General features: G+C 56.0%; 1 protein-coding gene across 2 annotated transcripts; it reads right to left on the bottom strand.

The window, feature by feature from the left end:
• Positions 1-5,197: 5,197 nt before the first annotated feature.
• DRG2 (developmentally regulated GTP binding protein 2) lies at positions 5,198-26,688 on the bottom strand. 2 transcript variants are annotated; one of them, XM_019753779.3, is made up of 13 exons: positions 26,530-26,688; positions 22,870-23,030; positions 16,401-16,490; positions 15,791-15,851; positions 14,182-14,272; positions 13,481-13,553; positions 13,282-13,372; positions 12,384-12,481; positions 11,909-11,985; positions 10,592-10,680; positions 9,757-9,815; positions 6,267-6,320; positions 5,198-5,905 (listed from the first exon to the last, which is right to left on the bottom strand). In XM_019753779.3, the coding sequence occupies exons 1-13, from the start codon at positions 26,591-26,593 to the stop codon at positions 5,819-5,821; spliced, it is 1,095 nt and encodes a 364-aa protein (XP_019609338.1). In that variant the 5' UTR covers positions 26,594-26,688; the 3' UTR covers positions 5,198-5,818. The 2 variants fall into 2 exon arrangements, with proteins under 2 accessions (XP_019609338.1, XP_088657992.1); XM_088801866.1 differs by lacking the exons at positions 5,198-5,905; positions 6,267-6,320 and adding an exon at positions 8,551-8,707.
• Between the last annotated feature and the right edge of the window lie 686 nt (positions 26,689-27,374).

Here is a 27,374-nt window from a genome sequence, read left to right on the forward strand (position 1 = left end):
CTGCCTTTTTCGTGAGGAGGAAGCAAGAGCTGGTGGAGCTGCTGGGGAGCATAACTGGCTGGAGGTGCCACATGTGTGGCTCGTATCTGAGGTCCCTGGCCTCTCCGCTCGGTCTCTGCCCTTGCTGAGAAGGCAGTGGCCATGTGCCTCCTACCCTCTCTGGGTGCAGCTGATTGTCCCAGACTGGACACTTGACCCCAGGCCATATGCCCATGTCTGGCCGGTGACCAGTCCGCTTTTGAGAACCTGCACTGTAAGAGGTAGGAGCTGTGGGTTGTTAGATGAGGGGTGGGAAGGAGGACTTGGTGGCAACTCGGACCTGAGGCTTCGTTCCTCCCCCTCTTTCTTCCTCTCTCTGCTCAAGGATCAAGGATGAGGACGTACAGGGCACAGGGTGTCTGAAGACAGACCACCCGCTAATATCAGGCTCCCCACTCACTGAACTTATGTTTAGACCCAAAGCAAATTGGTCCTTTAAGGTTTTGCGTAGGAGACCCGAGCAGAGAGGTTCTGGCCCTGGTTCTGCCACTTGCTGACTCCATGCCTTCAGGTGGCTTCGGAGCCTCAGCTTGCTCAGCTATAAAATGGGGACAGTGAGAAGTCCTTCTCAGACAAGGGGTGGGGAGCTGAGAGGTGACTCTGCAAACGAGCAAGGTCTTTCTCCCCATCTCCTCACTTCCGCTGCCTCTTCACTTTGCTCCTCTTATCTCTGTTGTTTCTCCCCCAAGATTCACTGAGAGCCAGTCAGGTGCCCAGCAATTCAAGAGGGGGTCGCGCCAGGGGCTGGTGGTGCCTGCTACAGGCAACCCCCAGGTAGCAGAAAGGGAACTTGAAGGAAACTCGAGCAGTTAGGCAGCTTCCGGGGTGGGGGTGAGGCTCGTGTAAGAACTGGGCCTCCTGCACTGTGGGATTTTGAGGGGCATCCACTCTTCCCATCACCTCCTATGCTGCCTATTCTGCCTCGTGGGCTGTGGCTGCTGCCCACTTGAGGAAAAATTGAGGGGTGGGGAATCGTTCTATCTGAGCCAAGATGCTAACATCTTGCCCCTCCTGGAACGAGTTTCCAAATTGAGGCCCCAGTCACTATTATCTTAGGAGATTCTCACAGGCACCTGGGATGAGAACCATCATCTCCATTCTCCAGATAAGGAAACTGTCTCAGACAGAAAGTGACTTGTTCAAGGTCACCGAGCTTGGGAGGGTAGACCCGGGCTCAGACCTAGGACCGGGTGGGTACTTGGGCCATCATGTGGGATGGGAGCCGGATTCCCCAGTCAGCCTGGACCCTGACCCTCAGGGTCCTATAGCCAGAAACACATTTGCTTCGTCACTCATTTGTTCATTCGGAAGTATTTGTTGAAAGCCTGCTGTGCACCAGGCTCTGTATAAGAGCTGGGGATACAGCTGAGAACAAAACAGATAAAAACCCTACCCTTGTGGAATTAACATATAGGGAGTTATCAACAAACAAGGAACCATAAGTAAAAGATGTAATTGGTCAGGGGGTTAATAAATGCTGGAATTGAAATATACTAAGCAGGGCAGGGGCAGGAAAAAGTGTGTGTGTGTGCAACATTGACTAGGGGTTGGGGATGGCCCGACTGGGACGTGACACTGGGGCCAAGAGCTGCAGGAGGAGAGGGGAGGGGCTCTGGGGGACGCACAGCGCTCCTGATGTGCTGCTGGAGGAACAGCGAGGTCAGGGTGACAGCAGTGCAGTCAGGCACAGGTGGGAGGTGAGGCCAGAGGCTGGGGCGAGGCGTGCAGGGCCCTGCGGGCCACAGGAAGGACTTGGCAGAGAAAGCTTGGAATTGGACCTCGGTCTTCGCAGGATTCCCCTGGCTGCTGCAGGGGGCCTGGAACAGTCTGGGGGCAGTGGGGGTGGAGAGAAGTGGTGGGATGCTGGTGTATCTTGCAAGTAGAGCCAACAGGATTTACAGGGGAGTCACAGTACCTGCCAAGATTTCCTCACTCAACAAAGGGAAGATGGAGAGGCCATAGCTGAGAGGAGGAAGGCTCTAGGCAGAGCAGTAGAGGAGGGAAGACCGCACGTCAGCTTTGGACCTGTTGGTTTCAGATGTCTGCTGGGCACTGCCAAGGAGGTGGGGGGCATCACAGAGCTCAGGGCTGATAACATCACTTAGGGAGTCACTGGCACCTAGTGGTGTCAAAACCACAGCTCTGGAGGATGACAGCTGGACGTGAGTGTGGATGGAGAAGAGGCCCAAGGAGAGTCCTGAGCTGCACTGTTTGGGGCCAAAGAAGTGGTGAGTGGCGGAAACGGAGGGCAGGGCAGCTGCTGCAGCAAATGGGCACATGGGTCAGGTTAGTTGAGGACAGAGAGCCAACCACTGGAAGCAGCTATACAGAGTGACAAGGGTGGTCCCAGTGGAATGGTGGGGGCAAGGGGTTTACAGTCTGATGACAAAAGGTTCGAGGAAGAAGGGACTGTGGTGGTCGCAGGGTGAACACGCTTTAATGGGTGAATTGTACGGTGTGTGGATTATATCTCAAAAAAAAGGAGGGGAGGAGGGAGGAAAGAGGCCATTGCTGGGAATGTGTCCTATAGAGGCTCGTGCACACAGGGAACAGCCTACGTACCAAACTACTCTTTTCTACAATACGCCTTGTACATCGCACAGTGGATGACTGGGCAGCTGTAATAAAAATGTAGGAGATTTTGTGTGCGACGGGAGCTCTCCAGATCTGCTAATGAGTGGAGCGTGGTGTGGAAACTGTGCTGTCTGTAAGAAGTGTGTAAGAATATGAATTCCTATTTGCTTTTATTTACATGTAGAAATATTGGAGAAGATACACAAGAAATTGATGAAAGTGGTTATCTCACTGTAATCATTTTTGTGGTTTGAGTTTTGAAATGTGGATACATTTCTAATTCAAATGAACAAACAAATAACATTTAAAAAGAGAAAACCTGAAAATGGGGAGAAAAGGAGTTGGACACAGTGAGTAGAAACAGCCCTTCAGAGCAGCTCCCAGAAGAACGTCAAGGCTACAGGGTCCAACGCCACCCCTTGGTTCCATGTGACATTTGAGGAAACAGGAGGGGAGAGGGACAGGGCTATTTGGGCTCCAGGACACCTCCCACAGCCACGTGCTCTGCGCCCCCAGTCAGGGGTCCTGGGCCTCCTGGAGTTTGTCCAGAACTGAGAGGCCAGCAGGTTTGACCAGGGCCTACAGCAAGCTTCACGCAGGTCTCTGGGTCCCGAAGCACCACTGCACAGATGAGATGGAAGCTCAGAGAGGCAAGCCCAGCTGTGGGAGTGGAGCCCAGGGGGTGTGGGGCCGGTGTCTCAGAGCTGTGGGTCGGGTCCAGTTCCTGTCCTGGATCTGACCGCAGCAGGTTACACAGCCTCTGCACTTGCTTGTCATCTGGACATGTGAGTACTAATAGAGCCTCCTACACCTGGGGCTGACGGAAGCATTCAGAGAGAAGTGGGGAGCCAGGCACAAAGTGCTGCTCTTGTTGCGGATCGCAGTACTACCGGCCATGCTCCCCTCTGCTCTGGGAAGGGGCTCTGGGTGACTGCAGGCAGCAGGGCCTGCCCACAGGACCCTTCCTGGTGAGGGATGGGACGGGGTGGCACCTGGCGCAGGGCCCGAGCCTTGCAGTTGATCCTGGTGGGACGGGGAATACTTGGGAGGTGTCAGGAGAGGCTTCTCCAGGCCTAAGGACGCCTGCCCGAGCACGAGGGGACTGGGAGCTGCCAGCTCGCACCAGCCGGGTGAGCACAGCATGCAGAGCCTGTGGCTCGCACTCAGGCTAAGACGGCATAGCCGTGCTGGCCTCAGCTCCAAGGCCAAGGACTTGACAGAGATGCAGTGATGGCCCCAATCCACGGGCACACAGACCCTGCCCAGGAAACAAGCCCATCCATGGTGAGGAACATGGTGGCCCAGTGGCCAGAGCCACTGACACTGCACGCCACAAGCCCAGTGTCCGAGGATGCCCAGACTGCTTGGCTTCATCGCCCTCTGTCCCAGCTTGGGGGACAGGATCTGCTGCCCTGTGAACCCAGGGCCCTTCCTACCTGTAGGCAGGAAGTGGCCGTGACCATTACCAAGGTGAACACCCGCATGTAGGACCTCGTGCCTAGGCCTTGTGGCAGCTGGGACGGGGCTGAGCTAAGCCCCTGGGCGCATAGCTGTGATGCCAAGAGGGGGCCAGTATGTGCATCGTCTTACCCACCTTATAAAGACAGTGAGACCCAGAGAAGGACCTCACACTGTTAGGGGCAAGCCCCCAGCTCTGTGCCCTCCCCTTCCCACCTGCAACCTGGGGAGCGTCAGTGGCAGACCCCCAGGGCCCAGGACCAGGGTCTCCTTACCTGGGTCCCGTGGTCTGCTCCCTGCCTGCATGCCGCCTATGGGGGTCCTGTGGCTGGCCCCAGAAGCAAGGCTGGCCCAGCGGAACAGCTCAGTGTTGCAGGCAGGGAGGCCCAGCCCACCACGCTAACCGCCTGGGGCCCCATCTATATTTAATGATGTCTATTATTCCTGTTTTGTCTCTGGAAAGCGGCCTGAGCGGCTGACAGAGGAGCAAGAACAGCGCGGAGAGGTGTGCAGTGGGCCTGCTCCACACCCCAGCCTGGCCCAGAGAACCCCCCAGGGGAACTCTCTACCCCTCCTGCCCGCCCAGTGCTTGCCAGCCTCACACCTGTTAACGTTCACCCCCAAAAGGCACACCTCCTCCAGGAAGCCTTCACTATGGCTCGGACATGGCAGGCTGGGGTTCAAACACAGGTCTGCACTTCCAAGACGTGTAGCCAAGAACAAGTCGCTGCCCCTGGAGAACAGGCTGCTGTGGAGGTGGCCCCACTCGGCCCCTCGCACGCAGTAGGCGCCACTGCTCGGCCCCTCCCCCACGCCCTTCTGAGGCAACAGGGAATGTACTGGTTGCCCTGCTCTCAGAGGAGCCTCTCTGCCACTCCTGCTACAGGGGCCTTCTCGTGAGGCTGCCCACTGTGGCAGCCAGGCCCAGTCTCAGGATGTGTCCTGTCTGGGATCTACAGGGCAGAGCCCTTCCTGAAAGCCCCCACTCTGTTGCACCGCAGGCTTGGACCTCGTCCCCTACAGCCCAGGCTCCAGCCACTCGTCACCAGGCTCATTGCTGCCTCCTGACCAAACCTGCCACCCAAATTCAGCAAATTTACAAAACTGACCTCAGTTTGAACAGGAATTGTTTTCATTCTTTATTTCAGAGAGAGCTGAGCTGGGGGGCTTAAAGAGAAGATAAAGAACCCAAACTCCAAAGTCCCCACCCCAGTGTCTGCAGAGGGCCTGGGGGAGGGGGCTTTAAGCTGGGCAGGGGCTGCCCTGGGAGGGGTGGCACTCCAGGACCTGTCAGGCTGTGGAGGGCACGAGCTGGGCCACTACAGGCAGCCCTGGGGGGTGGGGTGGGGGTTGTTCCGGGAGGCCCCTGAGTACCTTGAAGCTGCAGGAACTGAGCCAACATGCCCCAGCAGGAACTACCGCCCCAGCACCAAGCAAGCCAACTGCATGTGGGCCTGGCTGGGGAGTAAGGGGGCAACTTGCTCCCTCAATGCCCGAAGGGGGTTGGAGGTAGGGTACAGGCCCCGGGTTCCAGTCTCATGGGAAATGCTCTCAGCACAGCCCAAGTCCCCCAACCTTGTCCCTCTGTCCTATAAACTCTTCATCATTTGCCTACTGAAGAAACTTCTGGAAAAAGCAGACTTGAGAGACGTGTATTTGTATGTTTCCCGTTTGGGCTTTAGTGTGTCCCATTGGCTTCAACTCCGCATGAAGACAGGGTGGGTGGGTGGTGGCCAGGCCAAGGTCACTACTTCTTAACGATCTGGATGACGTCCTCGTGCTCCATGGTGTGGGTCAGGCCCACCCGCTGAGGGCTGTACTTGGTGCTGGTGCCCTGGGAGGGGAATAGGGCAGAGGGGCCGCATCAGTCTCAGCACTGAGCAGGGCAGAGGCTGATGGAGCTGTCACTGGAGCAAGGTGGGGGGGGGGTGTGAATGCCACAGTCTAAAGTGGGGGTCCCAGCACTGGCAAACCCCACAGGCCTCAGACGGCAGGACTGGTCTGACCATGCCTGGATCCCACAGATGGAGGCCTGTGCCCAGCTAAGGACAGTATGCATGCCGTGTGGAGCGGGACACACTCCAGTCCCCATATGGAAGGACAGGGACACCACCCAGAGCAGTGCAGACGCCTCCCTCCTGCCTAACCCAGAGGCTGTTGGGGATCACCTCGGCCCGCCTCGCCCCCAGACTCACCCACACCAGCGCGTACTTGAACTGGCTGGCGAGTGACCGGTGGATGCGGTGGCACTAACGGGAGAGAGTGAGAAAGTGCGATGAGGCTCCACCCACCCACACCACCAAGCCCTGGCACATGCCAAGCGGTAACTCCCTAGGAGGGTGCTCAAGCAGCATGGCCTCTTGTCAAGGAATGCCAGCTACTCAGTCCACACACGGCCTCACATTCACGGCTGCAGGTTATCCAGGCGGAGGCTCCCACTTCCGGGTCTGCCCCAGGGCCGTGGGGCCCCGTTGGAAATGTTCCCATAGCCACTGGAGGAGGGTCTGGCACCTGGCTGTCAGCAGCCCTCTGCCCACTGTGCCTGAATAATGGCCTTGACAGATGCTCCTTCAGATGGACACAGCCTCCGCTGGAGTCACCATGTCCCACACCTGTCCCCAGCTGTGACCTGGAGCCTCCCGCGCTTCACGTCCACCCCCCACCCCAGGACAGCCTATAGCCTTTAGCACTCCTGGGTGGGGCTGAAGGTCATGGGAATCCCTGCACTGTCGGGAGCCAGAGGAGGTAGTCCTGGAGGGACAGGCAGCTCTTCCCCCGAGGACGGGGGACCCTGGGTGCACAGCGCTGCACAGGCACAGCAGACATGGGGCAGGGAGAAGACGGTGCAGTGGTGCCTCTCCTCCCCTGTCAGAGACCAAATGGCTCAGCTTCTGTGGGGACAGAGACAGATGTCGGGCCTACAAAAACATTTCCCGAGGAGCCAACTTGATGCGAACCTCCTTGGGCGACCAAGGATGCCAGAACCATGGCAGAGGGTGCTGCTGCCAGTAACAGGCACATATCCACACAATCGGTTCCCACACTCGCTGTTTTCCAGACCAGAGAACGAAATCTGATGGCCCAGAGTTCAGCTCTGGCCTGCAAATGGGCTTTAAGTTTTATTCAGCATGCCCAACAACAAAATTAAACCTGAGCTGCCAGAGGGGCGGCTGGATGGCTCAGTTGGTTAGAGCGTGAGCTCTCAACAACAAGGTTGCCGGTTCAATTCCTGCATGGGATGGTGGGCTGCGCCCCCTGCAACTAAACATTGAAAACGGTAACTGGACTTGGAGCTGAGCTGTGACCTCCACAACTAGCTTGAAGGACAATTACTTGGAGCTGATGGGCCCTGGAGAAACACTGTTCCCCAATAATTTTTTTTTTTTAAAGTGTTCTTTTTTAAAAAAATTAAACCCACTGGCAAAGTTGCAAAGCAGGGTCGCACAGTCTCTGGGATTCTCCTGGGATGGAGAACTTTGGGAGCAGTGGGCTGGCGCTCGCGCCCTTAAGGCAGATTGGGCACGTGCTCTCCGTTCATCACAGCCCCCCCCCCCAGTGTATCTGACACGAAGGTGAAGTGTTATCAGTAAAGTCATTTACCACTGACTGCGCATGCTCTATGGTTCTCATGCAAGAGCAGTTCTCTGTACTTGTGTCTCTAGCAATGGGGAGAATTGAAGGTCATCCAAGGCCATCTTTTCAATATGGGAGAGCATATTGTTTGGGGGTGGGAGACGACTGCTTCCCAGAGTACACTGTGCTCTCACTCCTGAGATCCCTGAATGGTCCTCTCTGCCTCTGGGGCTTATGGCCCCTGACCCTTTTGTTGGCCAAGCCTGTGTTAGCTCACTGAAGACGTACCAGGGCCGGGGCTGGGTGTATTACAATGGCCTTGGGGGGTGGGTTACCCCCCGATAAGAACACTAAGGCACGGGGAGGCTGACAGTATGAGCAGCTAGGTCTCCCTGGCTCCAGCGTCTGCCTGGTCCCTCGACTTTGGGTCTCTGTTGCCAGCATGCAGGCAGGCCTTCACATCCACTCCGTGGCACCTGGGACAGGTGGGCATCCCAGGAGGGAGGCTTCATGGGGAGGCGGTGACCTCTGAAGAGCAGGTCTCCCTGGGACAAAGTCCAGGCTCGGGAACAAGGCCTGCGAAGCTCCTCTCCACCCTGCCAGCCTCTCCTCACTTGCTGCTTTTGACCCTCTTTGCCAGCGGACAGCAAATAGCCAGCAGTCCTCACATTTGCTCCTGCCTCTGGGCCTATGCACGTTATTCCCAGTGCCTGGAATACCCTCCTGCCCCTGGTATCACCTGCTTCTCTTCCCAGGTGTGGCTGAAGCCCCACAACCTCTTGGGTAAGCAACAGAGGGTCTGAGTGTTGAAACCCCACAAAAGGTGCAGGGCAACCCTAGGGAGGGCCAGCATATGTGGGCACCTGTGTTATGGCCTGCTGGATCCCCCAGGAGACACTGCGGTCCCGGGGGGCCAGGGACTCCCACGCAGAGCTCTCTGGAGTGAGCTAAGGGACGTGGCAGGGTAATCTCCAGTTTCCTTGGCTTCTACGCGGTCAGTAGGCCAAGCCTCACCCTGTTTGTATCAGCATCTCCAGGCTGGCAGAGGCCTCAGGCTGGGCAACTGAACAAATGGAAGAATGCCTGAGACCCACCCCTGCCGACAGTACAGACCCTGAGGAAAACAAAAGCCCAAGAAGACGGCTGCATGAGCTGGAGCATCGTCCTGGGCTCTCGGGCTGCCATTGCTCCTGCAGGGCCCAAGGCGCCTTCTGCAGATGGCGCAGGACACATTCAGGGGACGGGAACCTGTGCCTCCGACAGAGCTCCAGACACAGAAGCGCACCTTCCTCCCCCAGCTCAGCCCAGAGCCCCCGGCTCAGGGCCTTTGCTCCTCTGGTTCCCCTGCTTGGAAGGCTCCCCCTCCCCCCAACTCTTCAGTCAGGTCTTGCTTAAGTCTCCAGGCCATTAAGGTCACCTCCTCCGAGATTCCTGGCCTCTCTGTGTACTCGGTGCCGCCCGCCCCCACCCACTGTCCTCCTTCCCTGCACTCACTTTTATGTGCGACTGCTTAGCTCTGGGATTGGGGGTCTGGCATCTGTTGACCCCAAAGGACCCTAGTTCTGGTGGGAACTGGGGCTACTTTGTCAATGCTCAGAGAAGTGCGGGAAACATTTGAAACCATCCCCAGGCTGGGGGGGGGATGTGGGAGCAGGCAGGGGCCGGCCCGGGGCATGGGAGGTGGCATCTCCGAACGCTAGGCCAACACTGGCATGGACAGAGGCGCCCCCTGGGGCACAGGAGTCTCCTTGACAGAACACCTCAATGGCGCTGGGGAGCCCGCAGTGCTGGGCTGTGACAGGACATCTGCCATGTACCAGGCAGCGTGCTTGGTGCCTCAGACGCTCAGCCTCATCCACCCCTAACTGCAGTGGGTGGGCGGCACCATTCCTGCTTACAGAAGGCTGGAGGCTCGACGTTCAGCTAGCAAGCGTGGTCAGGACACATCCCAGGTCTAACGCCAACTCTGCCACGGCAGCATGTGACATCCAGGAGTCAGCCGAGGGCCGGAAGAACTTCAGGCAGGACCCCCCACACTGCCCCCCCCCAGCACCCTCAAAGTAGATGGTGAGTTCCCCGAGCCCCTCAGGTAGGCAGGTCTCGTTAACTCACCACATGCTCCACGGAGGCCCCTTTCCGGAGGATTATGGCATCTGTGAAGTCTGGCCTCTCTGCACAGGTAAAGATGGGGGGCAGGGGTCAGCCCCAGCCAGGGCCCCACACTGCTATGGGGCTCCTTTCCACAGGGAACACAGGCCCTCCCCATCCCAGCCTCGGGCTAACCGTTCCCCCTTATTTGGCATACCCTCACTACAGTCCCCCCCAATGAGGTCTTCTACAGCCTTGACCTTAACACAGAAAAATCCAAATAAGTCCAAGTCCAGGACTCAAACTGCACGCAACCCAGTCGGCCGAGGCCTGAGCGAGACGAGCCTGGGAGCATCTGGACTGAACTGGCAGAGATGTGGTAGCTCTGGGCGTCCCGTCAGGGGCAGCCATGTCTCTCCCTTGCTTACAAGGTCAAGGTCAATGAAAACTGCCACAACTCAGTGGCTAGGTCCCTGAGTCTGTAAGGTGCGTGTACACGGAAAAGGCTCTTGTGCATTCAGTTGCCTAACATCCTGACGTGGGGCCTGCCACTGCTGGGGGAGACGGGGGGAGGGGGTGACTGCTGAAGCCGGTGGGGACTCCAGAGCAGTTTCGAATTCACTGCCCCCCACCCCGCCAGGGCACCCTCGAGCCCTTGGCAGTCTTTGCCGTAAGGGCTCAGGCTGAGGTCTCTAGCAGCCTGGGGTAGGGGCAGTGCCAGTTCTGAGATGGGAGAAAAGCGGACGTGTGCACAAGCTGGGCCAGGGGCACTGGGCCCTCTGGGTGTCACGTGCACAGCGTGGCAGCTGAGGGAGGGTGCAGCTCAGCTGTTTCTAGGGCTGCCTGCTGCCCGACTCACGTCCTCTCTTCTTGGTGTAGATGCAGGTGAGGGCCAAGTACTCCCAAAGCATTTCAAGCAAGTAGTCCAGATTTAGCTTCATGCCACAGCTGCAGGGAAGGGAGGCGGCCAGTCAGAGGAACCCCAGGGGCTCAGAGGCCAGGGGTTCCTGCTTCCTCACTGGTGCAGAGGACCCAGGCACCCAGGCCTGTACGGCCCGGCTGGCACCTGTGGGGGTCTGATGGCAGCCTGACACGCCAGCTGCCAATACCTCAGTCAGCAGTCGGGATCAGGCCCAACAGAGCTGTCTTCTCTCCTGGGGCCCCAGGAGCTCCCTGTGGAGGGCACATGGCACCTGTAATTGACACGGGTGCCTGGAAGTTTGGCTTTCCTCCTGGTACCTGCTGTGTGGAGGCTGGGAGGGGGGGGCTGTGATTGGATGTGGGCAGAAGATGGTAATCTAGACCTCGCCCCTCCTGCGAGGTGAGGGGCTGCCCAACAGGGTATCATCGATGGGGGAACCGAGCGGGTGGCCTGACGTCCACGGAGCTGTTGTCAGCACGAGCAGGTAAAGGTGCTCTCACACCCTGAACACAGGCATGTCCTCAGGCCGCCCCTGAAGGGAGCCTGGGATGCAGCAGGAGGCGCGGGGCTGAGGAAGGGGTGCTGGCTCTCTGCTGCCCTTTGTGAAACGGTCCTCATGCTTGGGTCCAGGCCCCTCACCCATCATTTGCACCTGTCACCCCCACTTGGTCCCTGAGCATCTCCCTCGCTATAAGCCAAGCCTCAGAAGCTCCAGGGCACCTTGTTTGAAGTGGAAAACCAGGAAGATGGAGCACACAAGTCAGTCTGCCCTAAAGGAGGAACCCCGCAGCGATGATGGGAAGTGAATACACAGCTATCAGCCAGAGTGCAGAGGGCACCCCCAGGACCTACCCTGCAGGGCAGAGAACGTGGGGCCAAGGATGGCTCTGCCAGGCCAAGGACTTCAGTTCCCTTTGCCCCTGCTCTGTGGTGACAGAGCCACATCTTCCAGAGTATCAAGAACACTGGCTCACACCATGGCGCTTTCTGGGGGACCGAAGTTAACTACTAAGTTATGAAGCCTTGTAGCTATTCCTAACCATTTACCTTGGTGGACAAAATCCTTCTGTTTTCTTACCAGAGCCCACCCCACATCACCCAAACTGTCCATGTCAAGTCAGTGTGGGACTTGGCAAGGTCAGCAGCAAGTGGGAGGGTCTCCTCTGCCCCGAGGCGCTCCGTGGAGGCTGTGCCTGGCCGAGGCGCCTGGGAGGCCTCCTTGACGGGCTCACAGAAATGACGGCAGAGCCTCACCTGATGACCACACTGTTGGGTTTCCGGGCCAGGCGGTCTACTTCCTCCATCGAGATCTGGTCAATTTTGTTATAAACCTGGGATTGAAAGGTGGAGGTGGGTGTTGGGGAAGGAAAGGAACTAAGGCCTACAGGACAAGGGCCCTCAAGCAGCCACAGTGCTGCCCATGGTTCCTCTGCACGCGATGGCACAGGATGCTGACACTAAGGGTCCTTCTCCCGTTGTCTCAACAACGGGGAAAGGCTGAAGGGGCCTGGGCAGGAACCCGTGTCCAGCGAGACATGTAGGTGTGTGCAAGACTCAGGGAGCCACCAGGGTAGCAGGAGCCACTGACGGCGGAGACAGCTCTGGGCTCTTTCTGCTCCTTGCAGAAGCCTATCTCCTATCAGGGTCAAGGGGGCTCAGGAAACGTGGTCTGGGACAATGGCTCCCCTCCCACAGGACGCCCGGGGGGCAGGGGTCTGGTGCCACTTACATACAAGCAGGGCATGTACACTCGGTTGCCCACGATCACGTCGATGAACTCATCTGGGGAACAGTCCTCTCGGAAGAGCACTTCTGCATTGAAGATCTCTGAGGGGCTCAGATTAAGGGCAAACTGTGTGCCAGTGCCTCTTGTGCCCAGTCAGATGAGGGCTTGGAGAGCCGAGCAGGAAATACGCCAGCTGACAGGGACCTGCCTGGTCATCTGCTTGCAAGGTTTTACACAATTTTCAAGTGTGGGGAGCCCCTCACTTTTCTTTTCACATGGAACCACAATATGTAAAAGTTTCGACCAATAATTTACATCTTTGCTGTTGGGCAAGAAAACCTACTTGCCAGAAGGGCTGGGAGCACCACCTGACAGCTCTGGTCCAGCTCGCCCCCCCGCCCCCACGCAGAACTCTCCTCTACCTGTGCACCTCCAGTGATGAGGGCCTCACAGCCTTGCTCGGTGGCCCGTCCCACCATGAGTTCTCCCTACGCTGAGCTCCATTCTGCCTCTGGGGCCCTGCCCTGTCCCCCGGAGCTCCAGCACCCAGCCAGCTCCCCCCAACAATACTTCAGCGGTGTGGGCACAGGCCTCTGGTTCTCCCCGAGGCCTCTCCAGGCCGAGGCCCTGGTCCTCAGGAGCAGTTTCCCTCAACACCCCGTCTTCCTTCCAGATGGGACTGGCCGCCATAACACCGAGTAGTCAGTGAGGAACACGGGAGCCACTGCTGACCGCGTGGCTGTGGCTCAGCCGCTGGAAGTCAGTGAACACAGAGACAAAGGAGACAGGAAGCGCCTTGCGTCCGTGGCTGCAGCTCTCCTGGGCCTGCTTGGGGTGGTGCTGTCACCCTGGCCACTGGGCCTCCTGGCCCGGCTGGTCCCCTGCCCTTTGGGAAGGATACTGTACTCGTGTAGGATCAGCTGCACCAGCTTTTCCGAGCACTGGGTCAGCGTGACTGTCGAGTTAAAGGAGATGCCACCGCCTTTCTTGGGCTGGAGGAAGAAGGGGAAGGCAGCTGCCGAGGAGGGGCAGCTGCGACTGCCCTCTGTGCCTTGGCCTCGGGCTGGCGCAGTCCCACACCTCCCGCACTGCAGCCTCACCTTGAAGTAGATGTTGGGCTTGTGCTTGTTGAGGCGGATGCCCACCGACTCCAGCTCCTTCTCTAGCAGAGACCTGGCAGGGCCCCCACAAGCCTTCACAGGAGCCCAGAGGCACGCTGCACGGCGTCCACCTTACACAGAAGCCCTTGCCCACCCAGACCCGCCTCTACTCTCCCCGGCAACCTGGGACGTCCCTTCCCAACAACCCAGAGCTGCAGAGGAGTGTCTGTACCCTCTGCCTAGGCCAGGGCAGACCGGCCGGGTCTGTGGTCAGCAGGCAGAGGCAGGCCTGCTGTGCCCCTCGGCCGGCAGGCTGGGCCATGAACAGGCGTCTGTCGCTTGGGGCTGAGCTCCTAGCAGGTTCTGGGCAGGGACTGGGGCACTAGGTCCCCATAGGTAGGAACCGGAGCCAGGCCACGTCCTCGGGCCCTGGCCAGCCTGCGCTGCCAGGGGGCTCGGGATACGAGCGTCAGCCGGCTTCGGTGCTTCATGCAAGCTTCGTAGAGCGGACACACTAGGCCAAGTGCACTGGGCTTGGCCTGTGAATGGTCCTGCCACTACTGCCATGTGACAGGGCTACGCATCCCTCAGACCGCCCTCTGTGAGTTCTGGGACACATCTGCTGGAGCCAAGGTGTCCCAGTGCCATGCCTGAGGGGCCTCCCCAGACGTGTCAGCCTGCCCCTACCCCACCATGCAGACCTCTGCACCTCTCCCTTGGTGGCGTCCAGCATCATGATGACGACGTCAGCTGTGCGTGCCACAGCGATCACCTGCCGGCCACGGCCTTTCCCTGGACAGGTATAACAGAAGGCATGTGACACAGTGACATAGGTAAGACCCGTGCGACCCCACCCAGCCCAGAGCACCCGGATTCGGGTCCTTTACAGACCCGCCATGCTGCTGTCTACCACGTGCTGCTTGTCGGGCTGTGATGCCTTTAATCCAGGTGCTGTCTTACTCGTGGAGACTTGTTTTAGGAGGGTATCCGACATCGCCTTCGGAGCAGTGATGTCCGCCCCCTCCCCCCACCGTGCGGAGGGCCCTGTGCTAAGTGCTTCATGAACATTTCCTCACGTAATCCTCAGAACTATCCCATAAGGTCAGTGTTACCACGTCCACCTTACAGATGAGAAAACTGAGGCTTGGCATAGAGATACTTAATCACTTGCCCATGAACACAGAGCTAGTGTGGGGCTAGGATTTGAACTTGTCTGGTCTTTCTAGAAAACAGGCTGATAGAACGCAGCTGGGGCTACAGAAGGAGCACCGGAGATCACATAGGCGGAGGTGCTTTAGGGACCGCCATACAAAGGCCAGACCACTATTGTCAGACGACCAGAGAAGTCAGGCACCTGGCCAACGTCACACAAAGCCGGGGACCGAAATCGCAGCACCAGGATCCATACAGTGTGCGTTTCAACTATGACCTGCGTCCTCTTCTAACGAGGGGTTGCCCAAGCTGGTCCCCACGGGCCCGCTGCCTCCAGCCTCCGGTCTGTGCACTTCCCCACAGGGCCACACCACCTCCAGGCCCAATATGCTGGCTGGGATGGCAGGGAAACCATCACCACTGCCCTCACCCAATTCAAATAGGCTACAAGGAGGGCGGTGGGGCGTGGGAGGGTGCCTGGCAGAGATGGCACTGGGCACCTCGAGAGGAGATCTCGCTGCCCGGACAGGGCGGCCATAGAGCGAGAGAGGCAGCGCCCATCCTAGCTCTGCCACTTAACAGCTGAACAGTCTTAAGGAAGACCCTTTACCTGTGTGCCCCCAGGGTTCCTCCTGGCTCTGGAAAGGAAATGATGCCACTCCCTAAGTCACAGGGCTATCTGAGGACTCAGTGAAACATTGCTCGGCGCAGAGCTGGCACTTAGCAGGTGCTGGGTAATTAGCAGCTGGTCACCATCTCTGCAAATGCTGGACGCAGCCACCTGCCACCAGAAGCCACAGCCATGTTCCCATCTCAAAATAACAAAAACAAAACCACGGCCCAGAACAAGGGGCAGGGCTCCAGGCCACGGTCTGAGCTCGCCAGCTAACATGTGCCCACTCCTCAGAGGGCACGAGTGGAACACACGGACTGGAAGGGGGGACTCAAGCCTGTCTGGCGAGCTGGGCAACCTTCGGCAAGTCATTTCACTGCCTCAGTTTCCTCAACTTTAAGGTGGGTTTCGCAGACTTGGCCAGAGTCCCTTAGGAAGAGAGCACTGAGCAGCATGACATGCTGTGAGCCCCACCATCAACCCTCAACAGCCACCCCCAATCTCAGCAGCGAGGCTTCCTGCATCCCGAGGGAGCAGGCTCGTACCTTGTGCTGCGCCTTCAATGATTCCAGGGAGGTCGAGGAGCTGGATGTTGGCTCCTTTGTACTAGGACACAGAAGAGAAGACAGGCAGGTGAGGAGGGGCTGCGGCTGAGCAGAGCCCGCCTGCAGCCAGGACACCTACACTAGCCTGCAGCGAGGGGCTGGAGGAAACCGGGCTCAGCCTCCATGGCCAGTCTGAGCCGTCACTCACTGCAAGCTGAGAAGCCACTGGGGAGGGCGCTACACGGTGTACAATCTCACAACATTCATTGCTCATGGTAACAGCTTCACAGAGAGAGGCTCCGGCCACAGGACTGGCTACTCACGGCTCTGGAGCTTCACAGGAAGCAGCATCCAGCCAAGTAGCAACGAGCGACCTGCGCTGGCACGGTGTGTGGGGCACAAAGAGTACCAGGAGAGCTGCCATGTACTGGCCTGACTCCTGAAACCAGTCAGGACTGCAGGACGGGCCAGGCATCTCTGGGGTCTTAGCGGCCAGAATCGCCACCCACCCCTCAGACACACACACAGACGTGCATGACACACATACACACAATCGCAAACACAAGCACACACCCTTTCCCCTCCCGGGAGCCAGCAAACCCCAACTTACTTCAATGACCCCAGGGATGCACGTCAGGGTTGTGAACTCGTAGGACGCAGCTTCGCTGGCTGTGGAGGTCATTAGGCTCAGGAAGGTCGACTGGGAGGGAAAGGAAGCCATCACACTGAGAAGTCCCGTCCTGGCCTGCTCAGAGTCCCAGAGGGGTCAGGCAGAGGGGGTCCCCTCCTTACCCTCAGCTTGGTGATGGCGGGGTCGGGGTGGGAAGAGGACAACAGCTGGAAAAGCTGCTCCCGGCCCCGCCAGGAGGTGTGGGGCACCAGAGGACCCCTCCATTCCTGAGGCCTTAAGGCCTGTCTCAGGTGGACACAGGGACCTGCTTTCTAAGTGGGTTCCCCATTTAAATCAGGGGCCCTTTCCTGTGGATGCTCCCAGGCCCCAGAGAACTTCAAAGGGGCGACAGCCACGTGGCGCCTCAAGTTGCTGCTCACTCAGGAGAGGTGAGATGTGCAAGGGGACACGACCTTCTGGTCTGAGACAAAGCCAGATGGTGGGAGAGGTGCTGAGAGGAAGGCAGGCGTGGGACAGGAAGGACCCACATGGGGACACTTATGTCACGCTTCGCTGTAGGACCATTCCTACAGCGGCTGCGGCTGGGCTAGAAGACAGAGAGACCTGGCCCTGGATTCCTGCCTCTGCTGGGGGCTCTGGGCAAGACGCTTCATCCTCTCAGCTTCAGTCCTCAGTGTGGGGTGGCCATCCATCTAGTCTCTACCCTGACGGGCTGCGTAGGGATTAACGGAGACGCTACGGCAAGTGGCACACTGAGGCCAGGGCACGGCAAGCCCCCAGTGCTGGAGGCCGTGGCCCAGAGGGTGAGCACAGCAGTGGGCAGTGCCAGGGAGAGAGGAAACCCCGCCCTGGCCTCCTGCGCCACCTACTCAGCAGGGCACCTGGAATAAGAAGCCTGCGGTGTACTTGCAACATGGACAGTGCCGCCTAGACCCTGCCCCCTCCCTGGGGGGTGGGCCGGAAGGCTGGGGAGACCTCACTCACATACCCTCAGGCCCTGGAACCCAGAATGGAGCATGTGAAGGAAACAGGCTCAAAATCAGAAATACTCCGCCTTGGGGACCTCCTGGAAGGCAGGGTGGGGGAAACAAAGGCTGCGAGACCCTCAGCAGTGGTTGCTGGAGAGGCCTGGGCTCTCTCATGGCCGGAGCCTGGATTCCCAGCAGGGCGGTGGGAGCTGGCCAGCCACAGGGCCCGGACCCCAAGGGGCACAGACCTTGGGAACTAGAGTGGCTTCTTCCAGCCTGGGCTTCTCCCCTGGGAAAGAAGTCCTAGGCAAATCAAATCAAAAGACTAAAACTAATGAGCCCATAATAACACCCGAAGAGTTAAAGCCTGGAAATCTTCATTTGTCACCTGTGGGACAGCTGCGAGCCCAATATCTTGCCTGATCATTTAAGGCCAACAGGTAAGCATTTGTTCTGCCTTTCCAGGTAGAACTTTTCAGAGTAGCCAAACAGCCCACACTGACGACAGGAAGTGCTACTTCACTGGGGCACGTCAGCTAGTAAGTGACGAAGGAGTGAGAGAACCAGAAAACTGCCATTTTACAACCACTAATAAAAATCCCCCGGCAAGGACAATTCAGTGGTGACAAAGCCACTGAAAGGATGTTGACAGGGCCTGACTTCTGGCGCCACCTCAGTAGTGACCCACAGGTGACTTGCCAGTCTGTCTGCATGGGGGAGTGTCCCCTCCTTAACCCAGTGGTCTTGGCAATGCAGCCAGCTCAGGGATTTTCTGGATTGGGGCAAAACGAGGTACACACCCTCTCCCACATGGAACCTGGCCAACCAATCCCAGCTTCCAGGTCACAGAAATACAGCGAATAGACCGATAAGCTAAAGCAGAGCATGAGGAAGCAAGCAGACCACGTCAGAGCACAAACTTTCTGTAGGACAACAAGTCAGGGTTATGACAAAAGGGACTGTTCCAGATTAAAGCAGATGTAGGGACCACACACACAGGGGCTACATGTGGTCCCAGAATGGACCCTGGTTTGGACAGACGAGCTGTAAAAGCCACTTGGGGGTAACTACTGAAATCAGAACAGTCTGGGCATGAAGACTGGCTTACTGCTCATTTGTTTGCTGCGATACAACAGTGTGGCTGGATAAGAAAACGTCCTTGTTCTTTGCAGGTACAAGCTTAACGATTTGTATGGGGTCATGAAGCATGATACCTGTAATTTACTCCCAAATGGTTCGGTCAAAACAAAAACAAAACCAAGGACAGCCCGGTGGCTCGGGCGGTTAGAGCTCCATGCTCCTAACTCCGAAGGCTGCCAGTTCGATTCCCACGTGGGCCAGTGGGCTCTCAACCACAAGGTTGCCGGTTCAATTCCTCGACTCCCGCAAGGGATGGTGGGCTCCGCCCCCTGCAACTAGCAACAGCAACTGGACCTGGAGCTGAGCTGCGCCCTCCACAACTAAGACTGAAAGGACAACAACTTGACTTGGAAAGAGGTTCTGGAAGTACACACTGTTCCCCAATAAAGTCCTGTTCCCCTTTAAAAACAACAACAACAACAACAAAAAACCCAAAAAACAAAACCACACACACATTCACATAAATACAGAGATACAGCAGTACGGCAAAACGTCAGTCAGCGATGCATCTAGGTAAGAGGGCATATTGTACCTGTTCTTCCACCTCTTCTGCATGTTTGGAAATTTTTATTATATAAAATTGGGAAAAACGAGAAAGGACGAAAAAAACAGAAGAACCTGGAAACCATGGCAGGATTGAAGACTGTGAGGGTATTCAGTCTCCAGAGGGCACACTTGGGGGGCGGCCCGCACACTTGGGGGGAGGCCCGCACACTTGGGGGGAGGCCCGCACACTTGGGGGGAGGCCCACACACTTGGGAAGCCCGCACACTTGGGGGGAGGCCCGCACACTTGGGAGGCCCGCACACTTGGGGGGAGGCCCGCACACTTGGGGGGAGGCCCGCACACTTGGGAGGCCTATCCACTTGGGAAAGGGCCCACCTGCTTCAGCTGGAGGGGCTCCAGTCGGGGCGGGCGGGGCGGCTCCTTCTGAGGAGCTGAAGCAGGAGGCCGCTGGGCCACTCCATGTCTAGCTTTTGTGAAGTTGGGGAGTCATGAGCACCCTGTCTCTAAAGGAATTTGAGCACAGAGCAGAAAGCTATATGTAAAAGGGGGGCTAGCCTTTTTTGGGAGAGCTAAAGGGGTATGTTGGATGAGCTGCAAAGGGCTGGGAGGGTAGGAGCAGCAGGGGCCTCAGCAGCTGGTTCCCGGCCTATTTTATAACTTTCATCCACATCCACTTCCCCGCCTCGTCCTACGCGGCTGAAATGATTATGAAAATGACACTGTATTTCCCGAGCCCACAATGCTGGAGGACAAGGAGAAGACGAATGCAGCTGGGTACTGATAATAAAACAGGATGAGAAGGTTCCTGAAGACCAAGAAGCACTCAAATGCCATCAGGAAGGAGCGCGGTCTCAGTCCAATCTGCACCTGCCCCAGCACACACAACCCAGCCGGCACGGCACTGTGTGCAGTGGGTACACTAGGAAACGTCCCCAACTGTCCCCAGATGGAGTCAGCTAGAGCTTATTTGGTGGGTAATTGCAGGGTTCATGGCCACTTAAAAACCCCAAACCCCCGAGCCACTGTGCCTGCGTCTAGGAAGCTTCCCCGAGAAACACAAGCTCCGGCGCACAGAGCTCCAAGCACCTGCAGCGTGGTCGTCGCCTGGACAACCCAGTACCATCGGGAGGTGGGGGAGGGGACGTAACGGACTGTGGACGTTCCTGTGACCACAGCACGGCATTCTAGGCAGCTGTTAGGACATAAGGTAACTGCATGACAGATGTCCACGGAGAAGTGAAAACGCCAGTGACAAATGGAGGTAGGCTCCCATTTGCAGTGTGTGTGTGGTCAGACAGCAGATCAAACTCTGCCCCCCCTGACACACACATACCCATCGTACAGGCAGAGTGAAAAATAAACAAAACGAAATCATATAAAGCACAGAGTATATTCCCTGGTCTGCAGCAAGCACTCAAGAAATGGTAGCTGTTACCAACTCCCCCTATGCCTGGCCGAGAGTGATGGGTTCCGTACATTTTTTAGCTGAATTGATTTAAAATCAAGCCACCTGGTAATTGCTCCCTTGGCCTATATCTGAGCAGCCTCTTCGCCAGCCGCCACCCAGGGATTCTGTTACAAAGTCAGTCAGCGCCCAGACCGCAGCTTCCAGACACCGCTCCCCAATGAGAGGAGCCCGGCCCCTTGGAAAAGTGACTGATGATCGGGCCCGGGCAGAGAACATCCACGATGAGCCTGAAGCAAATCTGCTGTGTCAGAAAGTATGGAAGTGCTGAGAAAACATGACAGGAGTATGTCACAGAGCCAAATGAAACAGCTCCAAAGCTAGAACAATCTGAGTAACAAAGTAAAACAGTATGGGATTAGAACCCAAAGTAAAAAACAAATTCCCATGAGTCGTTACTGATACGAATAAATGATTAAAACAAAATGCAGACACAAATCTCCCCGTGGAGAAGAATTCTGAATAATTTGTGTGGCTACACTTCCCCCTCAGAGGACAGTGTGAACAGGGGAGGAAACTGAGTTTACAGCAGAGAAACCTGACAAACGCTGCCTTAGCCAGGTGACCAAAGTCAGCACCCACTGTGATTAGTCACGCTGATAGTATGTACCCAGGACATGATGTGATCAGAATGGCGGTTTACCTCTGTGGCCTTCCTCCCCAAAACCCCCAACTCCAGTCTAATCATGAGAAAAACATCAGACAAACCCCGACTGAGGGACTTTCTACATATTACCTGACTCGCACTTCTCAAATCTATCAACATCATCAAATCAAGGCAAGTCTAACAAGAGGAACCTGAGGACACATGCCAACTGAGTATAACGTGCTCTCCTAAGACAGGAAACACTAAGGAAATCTGCAACGTATGGACTGTAGTTAATAATAACAGATCACTATTGTCATTAGTGTGCCAAGTGTCTGCACTAGTGTTAAGATGTTTACAGTAGGGCAAAGCGGGTGTGAGGTATACAGGAATTCTCTGTACTAGCTTGGTAATTTTTCTGTCAATGCAAGACTTCTAAAATTTAAAATTTATTATAAAAAAGAAAAGCCAGGGGCCGGACCGGTGGCTCAGGCGGTTAGAGCTCCGTGCTCCTAACTCCGAAGGCTGCCGGTTCGATTCCCACATGGGCCAGTGGGCTCTCAACCACAAGGTTGCCAGTTCAATTCCTCGAGTCCCGCAAGGGATGGTGGGCTCTGCCCCTTGCAACTAAGATTGAACATGGCACCTTGAGCTGAGCTGCCTCCCGGATGGCTCAGTTGGTTGGAGCGTGTCCTCTCAACCACAAGGTTGCCGGTTCGACTCCCGCAAGGGATGGTGGGCTGTGCCCCCTGCAACTAGCAACGGCAACTGGACCTGGAGCTGAGCTGCGCCCTCCACAACTAAGACTGAAAGGACAACAACTTGAAGCTGAACAGAACCCTCCACAACTAAGATGGAAAGGACAACAACTTGACTTGGAGAAAAGTCCTGGAAGTGTACACTGTTCCCCAATAAAGTCCTGTTCCCCTTCCCCAATAAAAAAAAAAAGAAAGAAAGGAAGAAAAAGAAATGATTTCTCTGCTTATTAAAAAAAAAGAAAAGCCAGTCAGCGCAGTCCCTTTTCAGCTCAAAACCCTTCAATGATGTGTATCTTACTCCCCCCATAAAAATTAAATATGGTTTTTACACTAAACTGAGAAGCTTACAAAGGAAGCCTTCTAGAAAACTCTGCAGTGGCTCTCAATTCACTTTTCTTCACTCAAGGCCAAAGCTGTGTGGTGCCCCCTCCCCCACCCCAAGGTCATCGCGCTCTATAATTCGTCACCCACTGCTGCTCATTCAGTCCCGGCCCCCATGGCCCCCTTGAACACGCCAAGCCAACTCCCATCTATGGGCCTTTGCACTCACTGTCCCCTCGGCCTGGGATGTTCCTTCCCAGGGCTCGGCAAGCTCCCACACTTTCTTCAGGCCTCTGCTCAATTACCTGCTCACCTGAGCAGCCTCCCCCCGACTCGCGACGTTAACTGGCGTGACGTCAGATCCCACCCCACACACCCCTCCAAAGCGGTCCTCGCCTGGTACTCCATTACTGTTTTTTCTCCCCTGAGAATGGGGCTCTGTGGACAGGGACAGAACGGGCTCGTTCCCTGCCAAAGCTCCAGCACCGGCAGGGCACATGGTGCTCATCCAACAGACGTGGATGAGTCTGAGACTGAGTGGTGCTAATTTTGCTGGAGCAGAAAGAATGTTCTGTTAGGATAACACAGGAGTGGGACGTGGCCCTGCGTCTTCTCCGTTCCTGGAGCTAAGCCAGAGGGCCAGTGCGTGTTTGAAAGGAGACAAGCTGCCTTCCTCCCCAGGCCCACACCGACCGTCACTGACCTTACCCACAGAGGGAAATCCAATCAGTGCCACACGGGCATCGCCTGACTTCATGACATCGAAGCCCTCTCCTTTGGATGAGGCCGATTTGGATGGTTCCAGGAGCTGGGCTCGATACTTGGCGAGTTTTGCTTTCAGCAAGCCCAGGTGATACTCAGTGGCTAAAGGACAAAAAGCAAGATGGAAGGTAAGTGTCCAAAGTATCCAAGCCCGTGGGTCAGGTGGGGCCCCACATACAACCAGATGCTGGCCGGGACTATCAGAACCAGACAGCAATCATTGTCAAGGTCAGGAAAGAAATGACCAGCCCTCTGCTTAAAATATCCCATTGGCTTCTCATTTCATCTAGAATAAAAGCGAGTCTCCTTACTAAGAGACCTCGAGACCCCAAGTCAGTGGTTCTCAGCGGGGGCAGCACCACTCCCGGGGGGCATTCTGGAAATCCCCAGGGATGTTTTCCACTGTCCCTCTGATTGTGACAGCCTCATTGGCATTTGCAGGCAGGGGCCAGGGAAGCCAACTGCCCTACAAGGTACAGTCATCCTGCACAGCCTGGAATTGTCCTGTGTCCCACCTGACTTTTCACATCCCTGAGACACCCAGAGGGGAAACCTGGGTTAGGATCGCGGGGGCCAAGACTCTGTTGCACATAAACATGCAGAGTATTTTTTGCAGTGTGAATAAATGCTGAAATTCCCAGGAATGCAACTCCTGTGTATATTCAGGGAAGACTACAGCATGTTCTGTTTGAAACTTTCCCCAGAGCTGCTGACCGTCTTGGGATCTCAGGCCGACAACAGTGATACCCCTTGAGCAGGGCCCGAGGCACCAGCACAGTACACCCACACTGGCGTTCATGGTGGCTACCACTCCCCCGTGATTCTACCCAGAGCTACAAGCACCTCACTGCTTCCCTGTAACTTCATTCTATCTTGGCTGTGGCCCCACATTTGCATATTGAAATACACACTATTTTTATTATAACTTTCCTTTTTCTCCACCTTTATATTACTGTTAGGGCAATCTATTGATATTTGTCAAATTCTATGTGTACAACAGTTATACTATTGATGGGGAATTGTATTTCAGGACAGTAAAGAGGGTATCACAGAATCTTTGCTATAAAAGGCATGAGAAGGCCCTAGGTGACCTGGACCCTGGCTACTTCCCCGACAATATCTCTTACCACTTTCGCTTTTCTTTACTACATTCCAGCCACAGTGGCTTTCTTTTTGTTTCTTCAGAACATGCTGACCCCATTCCTGCCTCAGAAACTTTGCATTTGCTGTTCCTTCCATTTCAATCTTATCTTCCCAGGGCTTGCTCCTTCTCAACATTCGAGGCTCAACTCAACCATCCCCTCTTCAAAGAGGCCTCCCTGACTGTCCTTGGGGGACAGCATTATGCAGAGGTTCAGAGCCCGTGTTGGAATCCCACCCTGCCATCACTGGCCGTTTCACTTTGGGTAAGGTACTTAATCTTCTGGTGCGTCAGTTTCTTAACCTGCAAAATCGGGATGTTAACAATAAGAACTGCTTCACTGGATTTCTGTGAGGCTTCGAGAAAGCACTAAGAATACCGACGGGCACATATTAAGCACCCAACAAAGTTGGTTGGTATTGCTCTCTACAGTACGCGCGCCCCTCCCTAGGCCCCTCTCTGTGTCACGGTCCAGAGTTTAGTTTTCAGGGTTCTTATCACTATTTGAATCTATCTTGCTTCTTTAGTTCTCGCCCTCTCACAGGGTAGGAACTGGCACTGTCATACTTGTATTCCCCAGCTGCCGGCACAGGGCAGGTGCGCAGGCAATGTCGGGGCAAGTGAACGAGTGGATTGGTGGCAGTGAGAAATTGTCAAGGATGGCTTCAGCAAGTCAGGTTCGCATGGGGCCTCCTGTCAGCCCAGCTCAGGAGATTCTGAGCATCTCTGAAAGGAAGGACTACGTCTTAATCACCTCTTCTGCCACTGTCAAAATGGCAGCAGCTCTCGCCTCCCCTCAGCCTCCCGGCTACTTTCCTTGAGTCCTGTAGATGACACTCCACAGGGCAGCCAGAGGGAACTTATAAAACAGAAATCAGACTACGTCTCTTCTGCTTAACACCCTCCACTACTAGCTCCTACTGCCCTTAGAACACGACTCAGACTCTTTCCCATAACCTCCAAGGTCCTACATGATTGGTCCTCTCCTTTCCTATCACTGCACTCCAGGCCTAGACCTTTCGATCCCTAAACATACCAAGTTTGTTCCTGCCTCAGGGCCTTTGCACCAGCTGCTCCTTCTGCCAGGAACAGTCTTCCCCCAGATTTTTGCATGGCTGGTTCCATCTTCTTCTGATCTCGGCTCAAATGGAGGTCTTTTACGATCATTACACCTTAGTGGGTCCAGCCCCACCCTTAACACTCTGCTGTATCACCCTGGTTTGTCTTCACAGAAGTTTTTGCTGTCTTGTTTATTTGGTTACTAATTTACAGCCTGTCCACTGGAAGGTCAGCTCCATTGGGGCAGGGATGTACCTGCTGTGCACACTGCTTTAACCAGCGCCTGGCACACAGTAAGGGCTCAATAAAGATTTACGGAATGCAGGAACGATGGAAGCCCCTCAACACCTCAGCCTCAGAGCTGAGCGGAGGCAAGCAGAACAGACACTGAGACCGGCCATCCAGCATTCCTTGCTTCTTGCTCCTATAAGCCCACAGCAGGTCTGAGCAAGCACGGGGCCTCACCCACCTTGGCCAGTCGCATCCGCCATTACTCCAGACCCTCCATCTGGTCTAGATTGTTCTCCTCACTGCTATGAACACAGCATGCTCACCTAGACTCCCATGTCTTTGCCTCAGCAGTGCCCCTCACCTGGAATACTCTCTACCAGCTCAAGTCCCACCTCCTCCTGGAAGCCTTTTTAGGTGTCACCATTCTTCCCTCCTCTCCGCTCTTCTCTGATCTCTTCCAACCCTGACAAGCCGAAGTCCTGATTTGATGCTTCATTACTCTTATGTGCTACGTACGCTGGGAGGTTTACTTTAAACACCGAGTGTTCGCTATGTGCCTAGCGCTCTGCATATGACATCTAGCTTAACCTAGCGGTGAGCTAAGATGAGGCAGGGGGGTAGTAACCCCATTTGCAGATGAGGACAATGAGGCTCAAAGAGGTAAAGTGACTTTCCAAGGTTTCACAGCAGGTAAGTGGTGGAGTTGGGGTTCAGAGTTGGGTCCGCCAGCCGCCAGAGTCCTCTGCCTCCACTGCTGCCCCAGGCTCTGCCGGCTGCTGAGCGAGGCTGTAGCTGGGAGACGTCTCCGCCCGGACTTCCCATCGCAAAGGTGTAGGGCACCAGCTCCTCAAGCCTGGCCACCAGGAGACCTGCGTCCGAGCCCTGACCCTGCCTTTCCCTGGGTCTGATGCTTGCGCTGTGACCTGGGATTTCTCTATTCGGTCGCCTGATCTGGCACTGATCCGATGTCTCAGGGGCCGTTTGCAATCAGACAGGGACGTGGGACCGGGATCCTGCCCGGCCCTGCCTGCCTCGGCACGACTAATAGGGCAGGCACTACTCTGCGGCCTTCGAGCCGGCTCCAGCTCTACCGCTGCAGAACATCACCCATTTAACAGACAGGAAAACTGAGGCGGGCACAAAGGAAGGCCCCGCCGAGCCGGCCCTCACCCTTGTTCTTCTGCGTCCGAGCAATCTCCTTCTCGATCTCGGATATCTTCTCCAGGATCCCCATGGTCGCGACTGAGCTCGGCGCACCGACAGAGACAAGAGCCCCAGCAGTTCCGGCCTGTCGGCGGCGGCGGAACAACCAGCGTCCGGAAGCCCACGGATAATAGCGTCCCCGGGCGCCTAGCGCTCCGGCATTCAGCGTCCGGGCGGGAGACGCCGAGCGGAGTGCCCGGCACAATTGGTTCCTGCCGCCGGGCAGGCGGGGCTGGGGCGAGGTGGTGCTGTGCTGGATCGGGGCTGAGATGGGCAGGCGTAGGGCGTCGGGGACAGACAGGGAATCGTAGGTGCTGAACCCTGGACTGCGGGTCGGGAGCGTAGTGGACTTTGCGGGCGTAAATAAAAGGCGCTGAGCTTGGTGGCTCTTCTTTGTGGAGAGGTTAAAAGCGGGTCCCCATGACCACGTGAACCGAGTGTTCCGATTTAAATTTTACTATCTGCCATCAGACACTTCCTGACAGGAGGCAGTGCGAAGGAGACAACGTCTCTTATGTGCAATTCTTGCCCCGAAACACTGTATCTGAGTTTAGACACGAGGAGAAATCGAGACAGTAGTACATTTTATAAGACAAATGGCCTGGGCTCTTCAAAATTGTAAATGGGCGGGTGTGCGGGAAAGCAAGGGGACTGTTCTAGATTAAAAGATGTTAAATATAATGGGTGGACCTTGCTTAGATTCTGGCTGAAAAATTTAAAACCAGCTGTAAAAAGATATTCTTCGGATAATTGGTGAAAATTTGACTTTGGATAGGATATTAGATATTATGGAGTAGCTGCTAATTTTCCTG

The sequence above is a fragment of the Rhinolophus sinicus genome, chromosome 12 (genome assembly GCF_057876585.1).
Source record: "Rhinolophus sinicus isolate RSI-liver-muscle chromosome 12, RSI-T2T, whole genome shotgun sequence".
NCBI lineage: Eukaryota > Metazoa > Chordata > Mammalia > Chiroptera > Rhinolophidae > Rhinolophus > Rhinolophus sinicus.